We start from the raw sequence: 14,134 nt of genomic DNA, 5'->3' as shown, positions 1-14,134 counted from the left end.
CGCGGCAGAGCTAGGCCAACTGCGTGGGGATGCGTCAGCAATGCACGCACTCAGTGCCATGTGATGGGGAAAGGCCTGTGGGCACACCGTGACACACAGCCTCTCCCCACAGTGTGATCTCAAGCACGTGCACCAATACGATATCAGCTATGCCCGTCCTCTCCACCCCTCCTGAGCATCCACCCAGTGCATCCCATCTGGGGTTAGAAACACAACCGGAAGAAAGGAAGAAGCTGCAAGTCTGGCGGTTGTGAACTGGGGTGAAACCAGACTGTCATCCGTCCTCCTTCAGGACATCAGGACATAGCAACACCTGAATGCAGTAGCCCGGCGCAGCACCTCCCACATTACGGTGCTTCTCTAACTGGCAAGGAACAGCTGTGTCCCAACCAGACAGGCTTTCTCCTGCACTGCTCCGTTTGTTCCTTGCTAAGGAGCTGTTTTGCAAGATGAGAATTGGAGACAACAGTGCTCGGGGCAAAAGCCACAAAAGCACAGCGCAGACAAGGTAAAGTATGTGTGGAGTGCCTACTTCCAAACCAGAAAGCACTGTGCCAAATAGCTGCAGGTGCCTGTCTGAATATGCAATCAGCGAGATATCCACACCTTATTTGCCTGGGTTAAGCTTCCAAATATCACAGGTGTGTGATGCAAGACCAAGCTCTCATTCAAAGGCACCTGCATGGATTTGAATTTGCAATCACTTCCTGCTTTTTAATGCTCTTTAGAGGGTCCTTTCTGCTTTGTACAATACAATTTAGGAGAATACAGAAACAGGGGGTCCTGGGAAATGTAGTGTATCTCCTCTCCAACTTTGTCCTACGGCCAGGGCCATGCAAGAGCCTGTTTCTGGCTGTGGTGCTCAGCAGCACGGTTTGCCACTTTGAACAGACATTGAGTACACCATGTCGGAGAAACAGAGCTTGAGAAAGAAATTCCCATAAAGTTGGGTGCCTCCTTTCAGCAACATGCCAAAACAAAACCTGGAGTAAGTGGGTTGGGCAGAAATTGCAAGTGGTGGGACTGGATGAAGAAATAACATGAGGGATAAGTTGGCTCAATTTACAGATGCACAACCTGCACCAGGTTTGTCAGAGGGTAAAATTACTGACTAAAGCAGGGGTGAGGGCTGGCAGAAGGCAGAGAGAGTCATCAGCATATACTTGATCCTGGTTTTGGTGTATATGGACATAGCAAAGCACTGCACTAACGAAGTGACAGTTCCCAGTCTGGGACTGGGTGTCCGCACAGAGTGCAAGCAGTGGAGCTCAGCTCCACCTGCGCACCAGTTACTCCCTCTGAATTCACACCGCTGCGTCCACCAAACTGATTCTGCTTCTATCTACCCATTTTCTTACTCATATGAAAAGAAGGGTTTTCTTTGTACATTGCTTTAACTGGGGTGGGAAGAGAGCAAGGAAAACAACTGCCTTCATCTCCTTCAGTCTTCAAATTCACCTTTATTCCTGTACCTCCCATGCAGCACACACTGGGAAGGGTGGAAGCCTGCAGGCTGGTGTAGCTCATTACTCTTGCCAGCAAAGTCTTCCAGATACTGTTTTGTGGTTGCACAGTCTCTGCAACCTGAGCACCTGCCATAGTGGGCAAAGACTGAGCTGCTACTTTGCAGTGTTGACTTTGATCTACACACCTACCGCCTCTCCACCACACACAGCTGCAGAGCTTGGACTCAGTGGGCACAGTCACCTCACAGCCATGCCATGTCCCCCTTCTCAATGGCCACAGAGGAGCACATGAAGTGTGTCCTGCTAGTTTCTCAAACGCAGACCTCTCCCCTAGGAAGATCTCATCATTACTCTTTGCAAAAGCAACCAACCAGGTTTATGCTGTGGTGGCTGCTCCCAAACATCAGATTCCAAATTCAGGCTGAAATAGGAGGATCTGCAAAAGAGATGACTGCGGGCTCATTAGTCCCACTTAAATAACAGCTTCATTTGGACAATGTTTTCTAAACCTGCAGGCGCAGTCAGGCACTTCAGGACCCTGACACGAGCCTTGGAGTAAAGAGGCCTATTCATAGTTGCGCTGTTCCTTCTGTGGAAGTGCACTGAAGCTCCTGACACATTAGTAAGTATGTGTGTGTGACAGGAGGGAGGAAGGGCGTCTTTCTGAGAGAGCTTCCCGCTTTCCCACGGGAGCCCTGCAGACCTTGCCTTTTCTCTTCCCACAGACAACATTGCTTGGGTTGGGGAGAGGCCTGGAGCCCCCAGCCTGCCTTCATCCTGGCACACGTGGCTGCATGTTAAAGGTGATCTTTGAAAGTAGTCAGGACAGCACTTGGACGGTCCCAGGGTAACATGCTCTGGCATGGAAACACAAAGGTCCTGCACTGTAAATATAACTGTACTCATCTGCAGCTAATTGGAAGGTAATTACAGCTAAGTTGTCAAAAACATTAAAGGACATTCTTATGATTAAAGATGCAAAAGAAAAGACAAGGGATCTCTCTGTGTCCCTCAGCTAGAAGCTTTCCTATCTGATGCCAGCCACAGCATTTAATTCTGCTGTGCCTCAGTTTCCCCAACTAGAAAATAAAGGCACCATACTGACCTACCTCTACGCATGAGGCTTAAGTCACCAATGCCCACGACAGGCCTTCAGAGTCTACAGTGAAAGGAGCTACAGATAGGTAAAATACAAGTTATTAATGTTTCATTTGAAGGAGACTGAGATGAAAGGAACTGGCTATAACCAGCACCATTCTGTGAAAGTAAAAACATACAACTGAATGATTTCTCCAAACATCACTGTATTTTTCTTGCTGCACCCAACCAATCTTGCCATTTCACTCATAATAACCCCTGTTACAATGGCAATGGTGTTGCTGAGGCTGGGACATTACATTACTTGTTCCTGAATTTCTGGCTGAGACCTTGGAAAGCCATTGCATGAACACAGCATTCAACTGCAGCCAATACTCACAAGGATATCAGTGTTTTCAAAATAGTTTCTCCAGTACGGCCTGATCTTCCTCTGTCCGCCTATGTCCCATACGTTCAGCTTGAAGCCTTGAGACTGTACACTTTTGATGTTGAAGCCCTGGGAAGAGCAGAAACAAAGCCACACAGAGCATAAACCCGAATGGCTGGAGCACGTTCATAGACAGACACTAACACCTTATATATCCCATGCCTGCAACGTGCAGTGAGATGGGCTGGGCCGCTACAAAGACGGATCAGCTGTGGGAGAGTCCCTGGAGAAAGTGAACACAGCCGCCAAACCATCAGTTTGCCAGTGTTCTTGGGTCACAGGTTGACACTGTCGTGGCTACAGAGACATATGATGCAGTTAGTGCCCTGGGAAGGCTCAGCAGGGTGGATGCAGGAAGAGGTACAGATAAGGAGAAAACAAGGGTGCTGTGAGAAGCAAGACTGAGCTTGTGAAAGCCGAGTAGAGAGTCCCAGCTAACACGAAGCCACAGGTCTCAGCTCAATTCGACACGACACAGCTAATGCCAGGCTTAAAAGAGCAACAGCTGCATGTCTGAAGGGTCCATTTCATCAATTAGAGCACCAATTGAAAGTGCATTCAAGTAGAAAAACAGGATGTGGCGTGGGCTGGCAATGTGCTGCCACACCACCCAGGGGACTGGGGCTTGGAATTGGGGTGTCAGGGCTGGAAGCCTTGGGAGGCGGCTATGGGGTAGGGGGATGCATCATCCCACAGCTCTCTAGCAACCTCCTCTGGTCAACACAGGAGCGATGCTGCAGTGCTGATGGGAGACATCCCTCTCCCCAGCCCCGAGGCACCAGAGAGGGAGTGCTGGAATATGCAGGACCCTTGGCACTGGCTGGGTGAAAGATGCAAAGAGACAGGAGCTTGCCCAATGCTGCACCGTTCCCTGTTTGGCAAGGACAACAGGAACGAAGTCTCATGTGTGCAACCCCAGCATGATACAAAAGCCTTGTGCAGAACTCCATGTCATTCATCCACTTTTGCACTACCTGACAGCTCTGGCTCCTTCAGAGAGCCTCCCCTTACGCAGAAAATACACAAACTTAATGGTGCACTAGGATCCAGTTGCTCCCTCTTCTACTAAAACACACTGCTGAATCATTAGTGCTTTGTATAGTAAGGCAGGTGGGACCACAAGAACTGCAAGGGCAGGGAAAGGCCTTCCTCACCTGTGTTGGTGTGATGTGGCTGATGTCCTCTGATGCCAGCTGTTTCAGGAGTGTGGTCTTGCCTGCATTATCCAGTCCCAAGAGGAGAATTCTCACCTCCTGGTCTGGGGTGCTTTTCAGTTTACGCAGGATTGACAGTAAACCCTAAATCCAGAAGAGAGATCGAAGCTGTTATCTCCCCACCTGAGCCTGTCCCCCCACCATGCCATGCCCTCCTCCCCTGAAATGGGTTCTGTATGGCAGTGGACCCCAGAACACCGTGAAAGCCTTCCTGCAGTCCCTATTTCCATTTCCCCTTCTACTCCTCCCCCTTGCCCCTATTTTCCTTCATCTCTGAGAGTATCAATGAGGTCTCAGACAGCACAAATGTTGCTCAGTGGGGTGCACCACTGGCTGCACTGCTCTTGTCACACAGCTGTTTGGCATTCCCTGGGCCAGGAGGACAGTGCCTATGCATATCATGTGTAGGAGCTGCAAACCACGTCCTTGCGAGCTCTTCATTATCTTTATCAGAGGGAAAGCCCCATTAATTTAATCTCCCTCCTAGTTAACTGCAGGTTACTATGTACCTGACATCAGTTCTTTTCATAGTAACTCCCTGATCATCTCAAACCCCGTTTATCTGTCTAAAACATGCTGGACCCATGGGGCACGTGCAGTTCTGAATCTCAGGATGTAGCACTTAACAACTATCTCAGATCACCACACATCCTTGCTAAGAAAAGCACAGTGGATTTCAGTCATTAGCCAGGCTCAGCTCTCTGAGCTGACAGTATCACTCAGGATTAGGAAACAGAATATGCAGGTCAGCTCATTTACAACTGCGCACGTTACAGCAGCACACCCAAGCTTTTGTCAGTGCCACTGCTCAAAGACCTGCAACCTCTCTAAAATGGCTAGGAAAATATTTGGGATCCTGGCATGTAACAGAGACAAACAAATCACCCTGCTTCCACCTGTCTCTCGCTGCCCAGCCCTCAGGAGAGGGGCAGTTGCAGCCAAGGGCACAGGAGCAGACAGAGAGTCCACGACTCCCTGGGCGTTCTTGGACACTTTGCCATACTGCTCTCCATTCCCCTGCTTGGCAGGGACCGCTCCCAGAGCCTGAGCAGCACACATCACACTGAGACCCAGCCTGGGGACACAGATGCTGTTGCAACTAATTTGCCTGAGCAAATCCAGGAGAGCAGCCTTTTTCTGCCTACAGCCCTTTCTGGAGCCCTCAGGACTCCTACTCAGTCTCTCCCAGACAACTCCCATGTTGAAGTCCATGAAGACCCAGAGCCAGGAACAAAGTTCAAATATCAGCACGAACCTGGGCCCGCTGGGGCCCATCTCTCAAGCTTTTTTGTTCTCCCATTTGCAAAATGGAGACAATGCTTCCTGTTGACCTGCAAGGGTGAATCAGTTAAATATCATGAAGTGCTTTGTGGCTACAAGGAACTACACCCTCTAAATATTCCTGCTGGGAGCCAAGGACTATTTGAGCCATGAAGGTTGCTCCCAATACCCTTCAGATCACGGCAATCAGAAACTTGTCCTCAAGATAAAGATCTGCAGGACACGGTACAACTGTCACTGCTGCAATGTGTCCCCTGTCTGTAGCAGTGCCCTTCTGCTGACTCCTGGAGAGCCCCACCTCAGCCATTTGGAAACCACCACTTTCGACTGCTCATCAGGCTGCTCCGAGGTGGGGAGCATTTTGGGAAGGATACAGTGCTACAGGTCACAATGCCAGAGCTTTTAATAATGCAGGATGAAAACACACGGAGATTCAAATGCATGCGAGATTTGATCCACCCCTCTAAGCATTTTCAATCTGCAAGTAATTTACTGGTTTTCCATTTAATTACCAGACACAGCTCAAAATACATGCACAATGTGTAAGAAACAGGCAGAAGAGAAGGAACTTAGTAAAACTGGGATTGAAGAATATCTGTAGAAAGCTGCAGGACTGCTACTTTGCTGTGCTTTTAGAAAGCACTGTGGAAAGCAGAGGTTCAGAAATTGAGAGCTCACGCAAGAACAACAAAGCTAGTCTTAGAGCCCAAAAAGCAGACTCAAGAGTATCACCTATTTCATAAACAGGCTGGTAAAAAACTGGGAATCAAGGCCCCACTCAAGAGCTGTTTTATCCGGCATGAGCTCTGCTTGGTAGAGGGTGCCATGCCTGCACAGTGCATGCACACAGCAAATCCCCAAACTGCTTTTAGTTGAAGTGTACAGGCCTGTAACATCACGTGCTGAGCCCCGAGGGCCAGATGCTCACAGCTGGCTCTTGCCCACAGGCCCATAGCTAATGAATTTGAAGGGCTGTGTTCACTGCAGCCAGTTGCTGCAAGCCCTCCCAACCCAACAGCTCATCTCCCCAGCCGCAGTGCCCAACCCATGTTCTGCCCCGATGACAGTCTGCACTTCCACACGTCTGAGAGGAGAGAAAAAGAACAGCAACAGAAATACCTCTAATGCTTACTTGTTTACGTGCATGTCCTAAGTGCCCTTGACATCATTAAAAACCACAAGTTTTAACTGCATGACTAACACCACATTTTCTTTTCACCTGCAGTCAAATTTACAGTTGTGTTTGTTGGCTTGTAAACCCATGGATTTCAGCTTGATGTGGACAGACCCCACAGGAGCAGAAGCTCTAAAATTCACACATTCTCCCTCCTTTCCAGGGAAATAATGAACTTCCCATTCTTATGGGCCTGACCCAAAGCCAACACACACCAGCCAAAGTACTACTGCTGACTTCAGAGAGCTCTGAATCAGGCCCTATTATTTTAGTTTATTGCTCACAGTTAAAAAAAGAAGCTGTTGAAATGTTAATCCTATTCACAGCACCACTTGCTAAGAGCAGAGCAGTGTATCCCAGAGCAGATCAGGATTAGGAGCCTTTATATTTCAGAATTCAACTCCAAAACACTGAGCACAGAGAAATGTATTACAAAGTATTGCTTATCTACCACGGAGCAATTCTCAGGGGTCGGGAAGAGGAACAGTTGTAAATGTTAATAGAGCTTCTTCCATTGTAGATGGATGCTATTTCTGGGCTAGTATGACAGCCTATGAGAAAACGATCAGCATCGTTCCATATTCTACTCAAGTGACACTGCTGCATGGCTGATCACAGGATTATCTGGGGTAGCCAATAGAAGAGAGGATATATATAGAAATAAAAGTATTCTCTAAGGTATAAAGTAAGCTGATTTAAAAGGCTGGAAGACAAGCAAGCCAACATACAGAAGTGGACTTTATTTCAGTAGCTGCCGGCATAGGTTACATGGTCGTCTGTATACACAACTTAAATCAAGAGCCAAATAATAGTATTATTAGGATTGTTACTATTTTGTAAATAGTATTTAAAATTTGCACTTAGCATTCTCCCTGTATTTAGTGAAGATTTAAGATTAAGGGAAGCCATGCACAGGTGTGTTTCTAACAGGTTTTTTGATATTTTTTTTTAATTGGTCTTATGAGCACACTGGCTAGGAAGACAGAAAGTGTTCCCTGACAGCTTAGTAGACTTGAAAAAATAACGTAGCCAAGTTCCCTGCTTCATGCCACCACTATGAGGGACAAGCTGCCTTTACTGCACACACACTGATGGACGAGCACTTCTCTGCTCGCAAACTCAACACTGAAACTAACTTGAGCTGACGACAGTCAGAAAGCAACCCCTTGTTACTGGTGGCAGATGTCAGCTAGAAAGCCATGAAATGGGAAAATCTGGTGCAAAGGGGATGCTCAGAAGCAACAGCAGAGGAGCAGGCCTTTGAAGTGGGACAGCAAACATCTTGATTCTAGGACTTAACCTGCAGTGAGGAGGCAGATGCCCAGGATGCCCACACGGCAGCCAGGCCAGCCGTACTCACTCACTGGGGTGTCCAGGATGAGGAGCAGGACAAGTCTCGAGCAGGAACATGGAGACTTTAGCTGGCTGAGGAGCTGCAGAGACAACTCACAAGAGTATAAGGGCAGTGTATCATTTTCACGAAAGTAAGCAGACTGCGGCATCTGTAACGGAGAAGGGAACTGCAGATGCTGTTCAGATAATGAACAGCACAGCATGGCAGCGCGTGCAGCCTTTGGAGAAGGGCAGCCATACAGAGAGACTCAAGGCTGGGCATACTCAGCCAGCAACCACTTCTTGGTCACCTCGGGGTTAAGCAAACTATGTTTTATATCAGATTGGCTTGTTTAAAAACATCTTTGCCCTTGGCGGAGAGGGTTTTCTTTACAAGCACCATGAGGAGACAGACTGATGGGGTCAGCAATAAGGAGACTGAATTTTCCAGAGAGTGAGCGGGTACATAAAAAAAAAAAAAACCCAACAAAAAAAAAAAGACTCCTGACAATTACTATGAAATCAGAGTGGGGCATTAAATTCAGAGATGCAACTAAATGGGCAAGAGCACTCATAAACACATTGAACATGAAAGCAAAGCTAACCATCTTATTAGCATCCTTCAGAAAACTGGGATGTGTGGTTTTATGAAAGTGTATCATTGCTAGGTTTAAAATACCCACTGAATTATCAAAGGACTTTCAGTTATAGCTGCATGCAGTAATCCTATTCTCTTAAAAAAAAATACAGACATATATAAAAACACAGTGACATTTATAGTCTTAGCTAAGGGTTTTGTGGGTTTATTCAGCTTTAAATCCATGCTGTATATGGGTCTTTTGAACTAGTTGATGCATGTAACTACATCCTGTACCACAGAAGCCGCTGAAAGGAAGATTCACTTTATAGGCCAACGCAAAAATTGGCTTGGGACAAACAGAGCATTGAGATAATCTGTTTAAATATTGTATCAGATTGGCAATATAAAGCCATAATGGAAAGGACAATTTCCCTTTGTAACTGAGGGCTGGATACACAGGGCATGGATAAAGCATGGCCCACAAGCTGCTGCAGAGCAGTTGATTCCTATTAGGAAAGAGAAGTAAATGTATTCTGTTTAACTTTATTAGCCACAAAGCTCAGATAATGAATTTAAAATAAAACCACCCTCAGTCACTAGCAATTGCTTATCTACTAGATGTGGATATTTAGCTAGAATCAAATCAACTCACTGAGATGCAATACAGCCACAAAGCTCAGCATCTCAGCCTGCCACTGCGACCACATCTCCCCCATTTCCACACACACCCTGCACAGATGCCCTCTTCCCCACTACTGCAACCACAAGTCACTTGTCTTCACCCTCAAGGCCCTTCCCAGCCAAGCGCATCTGCCATGGAGGTGATGGCTCCTGGCTCCCCGTGGCTCACGATGCCATTCCCAGCACTGCCGAACTCTATTCCCAAACCTTTGTGCCTTTCCTACAACCGTGGGAGAAACTTTGTAAAACGTCCATAAAACCACCCCATAATTCTCTTGCTAATTCCTTCCTGCCACACCTACAATCCTTGATGAAGTTTAGGAAGCAAACATGCCAAGTTTGAACCTGTCTTGGACTCTCCTTACTCATATCACTTGGTTATCTCTCACCTCAGACAGACCGAACATTATTTCCACAGCATGGGAACATCTCCGTGTTCTGCCTGCACAGCACCTAGTGCAGCTCTGGCCCACAATTTACTTTTAATTAAGCATTATGGTAGCCATTCACAATTTGTAAAGAGTAAGATAAACTTGGAGGGTGCACATAACGGTTTCAGAAAGTCAAGAAGGAAAAGCTGACACAGGGAAGGACAAGGGGCTTAGTTGAGCCAAACATCCTGTCTTCAGCAGTGGGTATTTGAGGCTACATTTGTCATCCAGGGTGCAATCCTGTACACACAGAGCTGGAGGAGGGGAGCCCTTCCTGACAACTGCACTGATTAGCTAGTGCCCTAAAGAATCATGTTTGATTACCTTTATCTTCGGCTGCAGAACTGCAAATGTCACTAATGGTCATAAAATCACCCAGTCTTTTTCAAAATACAACCGAAGTAAATTAATCTATTGAGCACAGTTTATTCAATACTTCTTACTCTGGCAAAACTCCCAAAAAATCATTTGCTTGCTGCATGTCTCCACCATATGGTGTCATTCAATGCAGATTTTCTTTCCTGCACTGAAATCCAAAATTTAACAGAGTCGAGTCACCTACAGAGTTTTTCCAGCTCAAACCTACAAACTTAGTTTTCTGTCAAAGAGGTTGCACAGCACTTTCTGGTTTGGTATATTAACCAATACCAGCATGAATCCTCCTTTCCTAATTAAAATCAAACTCCTCTGGTTTTAGCAAGTTTGAAGGAAGTGTTTTGCCCTGTGCAAAGAAAGAGCTGATGCTCAGCACCAAATAATGCCAGCAGTCTTTGCCTCATTTCAAACCTTGAAAGTCTTGGCCAGCTGCTGGCATACTGTCCTGTCTGCAGGTAGTTTCTCATATCAACATCTCAGCAATCAGTAAAATAAACAAAAAACATGACACGTAACTGTACTGGGAAACTAAAGCAGCACAGCATTATTAAAGTTCTTGAAAGCATTTTTTGTTAACAGAGCCATTTTAAATAGAGCCTTACTGCCAAACAGCAAGGGACAATAGAAATTCTGGGTACTAGATACACCTACAGAAGGCAATAGATAGATGCTGCTTTTGCTAGAAACATGAACTCAAGACCAGGAGAAAGATGCCTGACTATGCATTTAGCTCTGCTTGTATTTCATCTTCTCCAGCAGATCTGCCTGGTATCAGCCAGGCACTCTGTGACTCTGTTTCCTCAACTGTAAAACAGGGCCATGCTTTGACAACCCCAGTTTTAACACAGTGATGTCATCTTTGATCAATGGCTTTACAAAAACACTGGCCATCCTCTGGCCCCACCATCTGTCAATAACATACCATCTCATTCAGTAAAGATTGTTATTACAGTGACGAGGAAGCCACAAGCATTGCTTCACACAGCATTTCCTAAGCTTTGGAAAGCAGCATACCCTTTCATGTAGCAGCCTCCCTTTGCCCTTGCTGGGCTCCCACCACAGATGCTGCCTAACAGCACCAAAGACTTCAGTGCTATCCATCCCTCATGCTATGCAGTTTTATGGTTGGCTCATCTTTCCCTCTTGTGCTCCACCTACGACCTTCCACCACCCCTGCCCCACAGCTGTGAGAAATGCTGGTATGCTCTGCAGAAGGAGACACTTCCCCTCTGTACTTACTCACTTGGATGAACACTGAAATAAATTAAACCTCAGCATTAACCCTCTTATCACTGGAGTTGGAGCAAGCAGTTGTTGAAGGGGGTTTAAGAACTCAATGCAATTGTAACATGCCAGAAACATGCTCACGGGCAGCTACCATGGCTCAGATGACAAGCAGTAAATTGTTATATCAAGCTGTCTGGATCATTTCTGACTGCTGACCCACACCCCCAGGCTGCCATAGCTGCCTTGGATATATTTGCTGTTGTTTCAGAGTTTCTGCTACTAAGGATTATTCTGTTTTAGTGAAAGTTGAGAATCTAGAGAGACAGTACAGTGCTCTGCAGTCCTTTGCCCAGCGCAACCAGTCCACCAGGCACCCCAAAGTGCCACCCACCCTGCCTGAGAGTCTGCAATTCAAAAAACAACTCCCAGAAATGGAAAAGAGACAAAGAGGCAATAAAATGTTGTATCAAATAACATGAACACTGGAAAACACCCAGTTCGCCTTCTTCACACACAAAGCGCTTGGGTAACAGCGGCCAGATCCCAGACTACACCAGCTTATCAGGACATCACAAGGCAGAAGAGCAGATTTGGCCAGCAGCAGCTGCAGGCCAAATGTGTCCCACAAAGCACTGCACTGCTGGAGGCAGCTGCCCTCATCTTTACAGCAGATGTCCACCCTGTGATGGCTTCGGGGTCTGGTGTGGCATGCTCCATCATCAACTGATCTAAAATAGAGCAGATCCCACAGCCCTCATCTCAACCTCTTCCTCTGTGCCTCAGCAGCTGGGATGCAGCCAGAATTAACCCAGTGAAGATGAGGAAGATGCTTTTGCTGCTCTTGCTTACACCTCCTCCTGTGTTGTCCACTTGCATGAATCCAGCTTGTGTCCACAGGGCTCCTGGACAAAACATGGCTTCACCCTTGGGAAAGCTCTTTGTCCATTGCTATTTCCTTCTGCCTGTGCTCTCTGCACAATCTGTATCCTCAGCAGCAACTCCCCAACCTACCACAGCTCTCTCTTACCACCTCTCACCCCAGCCCCAACCCTTCCTCCCAGTCCTTGCTGGACTCTGCCAGCATCCCACTTTTACTACCCCAAGTACATCTGAACCCAAGTTGTGTCCTACACCTTAGCATATCATTCAGCTTTAGCTCATCCTTGATTCAGACTACACTACAGCCCCACCACCTCACCTATCTCCCAGCATTGCCACCCACCCCAGCCAGATCCTTCACTGCACCCAAGACCTAATTCCTCCCTTCAGTCGAGGTTGCTCCCTCTCAAAGGGCTCATTTCTCCCGTTGAACACTTCTTTCCTCCCTGGGTCCTCTCTTTCTCTCATCAGCAACAGAAGTCTACTTCCAGCCCTGCCCACAATGCATTCGTATCTCTTCTGTTCAACCCAGACTGTTCCTCATCTCTCCAGCCCCTGGCAGAAACCCCCAGAGCACACAACATCCCAGCAAACTATCTCAGCCAGCCAACGCTGACTGGATTTTCCCCAGTGACTCACTCATCAGACTGTTCATCCCACCCAAATGGCAGGCTTCTTTCAGCCCCTGAGCACTGAGCCTCAGTCCTGTCCATCCTGAACACCTGACCCCTTCATCCAGGCCTTCACTGCCACGACTGAACATCCCTTCTAAGGCTGTTTATCAACAATCAGCCTTCCATCTCAGCAAGCTCTCCTGTAGCTCCCCCAGCTCATGTAGCCAGGATCCAAGTCCCAGGATAGCCCCCTTCCAGCTTAGCTGGGTTGTCCAGTGTCCTTTCACAGTCACAGATGCTCACAGACTCTCCACAGTGAACCCCTAAACGCTATCCTCCATCCTCACAGGATCCTCCATTGCTCAGGCCAAGTGGGCCACTGTCATACTGCTCACCAGCCCTCCCAAACACCCAACCCTTCATCATGACTTTCACACCTTGACTGAACTCCAGGCAGGCTGACCCCATCCCAGCAAAGGCCCCTCCATAGCATCCTCCAGCCTTCCAGCCCCTGCCAGGACTCAACTCAACCCCCTTCTGCAGGTCCCCCAGAGCCTCCAGCTCCTGCCAGGACCCAGCCCCAGCCAGGGTCTCCCGCAGCTGGAGATCCCAAATTTACACTGTTCACAGCCCTAGCGGCATCCCTTTGGCTGGGTGCCCCCCACTCCCCCCAGACCCAGGCCCCCGTGCCTTACTGGACGGCCTTGCTCTACCAGGTGCCCGCTGCCCGAGGCCGCCGTGCTCCCCCCGGGTGGGCAGCCCCAGTCCCGGTGATCCCAGGCCCACCAGATCTCCCGGGTGGGGTGGGTGTCACCAGCTCTTATGGTCCCAGGCCTGCCCGAGCGCCCGCCACGAACCCCGACCGGGCACTCCGGCCCCATGGCCCAAGCCCCGCCAGACCCCCGGGTGGATGCCCCGGATCCCCTTGCTTCAGGTTCCCCCGCGGCGAGCGCCCGCGACCGCAGGCCTGCCAGGCCCCTCAGGTGGGCGCCGCCGGCCCTCCGCTGCCCGCCGGGCCCAGGCTTCCCCCGGGCTCAGGTCCCGCCCGGCACGGCACGGCACGGCACGGCACGGCACGGCACGGATCGGCGGGCCGGCTGGCCCACCGCCCCACCGCCCACCCCTCGCCACCCGCCGTGGGCCCCGCACCCCCGGCCCCACTCACCATCCTCTACGCGGCTCCGGGGTTACCATGGGCAACTGCGTCACACACACGCCGCCGCTACGTACAGCGTCAGCGCTTCCCGCCGTACGTACGGAACGTGCCGACGGCAAGCGGGAAGGGCGGAGCCCGGCGCCCCCGCCCGCAGCTAGCCCCGCCCCCTAACATACGCATGCGCACAAGGGGCCGCGCT

The 14,134-nt window shown here is 48.9% G+C and overlaps 1 protein-coding gene across 2 annotated transcripts in view; it reads right to left on the bottom strand.

Moving 5' to 3' along the window:
• ARL3 (ADP ribosylation factor like GTPase 3) overlaps window positions 1-14,091 on the bottom strand; it is a 30,592-nt gene extending 16,501 nt beyond the window's left edge. For both annotated transcript variants that reach the window (XM_056351905.1, XM_056351904.1), the window contains exons 1-3: window positions 13,945-14,091; window positions 4,146-4,289; window positions 2,944-3,060 (exon numbers count right to left, since the gene is read on the bottom strand). In XM_056351905.1, the coding sequence (XP_056207880.1) occupies window positions 2,944-3,060; window positions 4,146-4,289; window positions 13,945-13,947 (264 nt within the window). In that variant the 5' untranslated portion in view covers window positions 13,948-14,091. The remainder of the gene's footprint in view (window positions 1-2,943; window positions 3,061-4,145; window positions 4,290-13,944) is intronic.
• Between the last annotated feature and the right edge of the window lie 43 nt (window positions 14,092-14,134).

The sequence above is a fragment of the Falco biarmicus genome, chromosome 9, assembly GCF_023638135.1.
Source record: "Falco biarmicus isolate bFalBia1 chromosome 9, bFalBia1.pri, whole genome shotgun sequence".
Lineage (NCBI taxonomy): Eukaryota > Metazoa > Chordata > Aves > Falconiformes > Falconidae > Falco > Falco biarmicus.
This window is presented reverse-complemented; position numbering and strand designations above follow the sequence as displayed.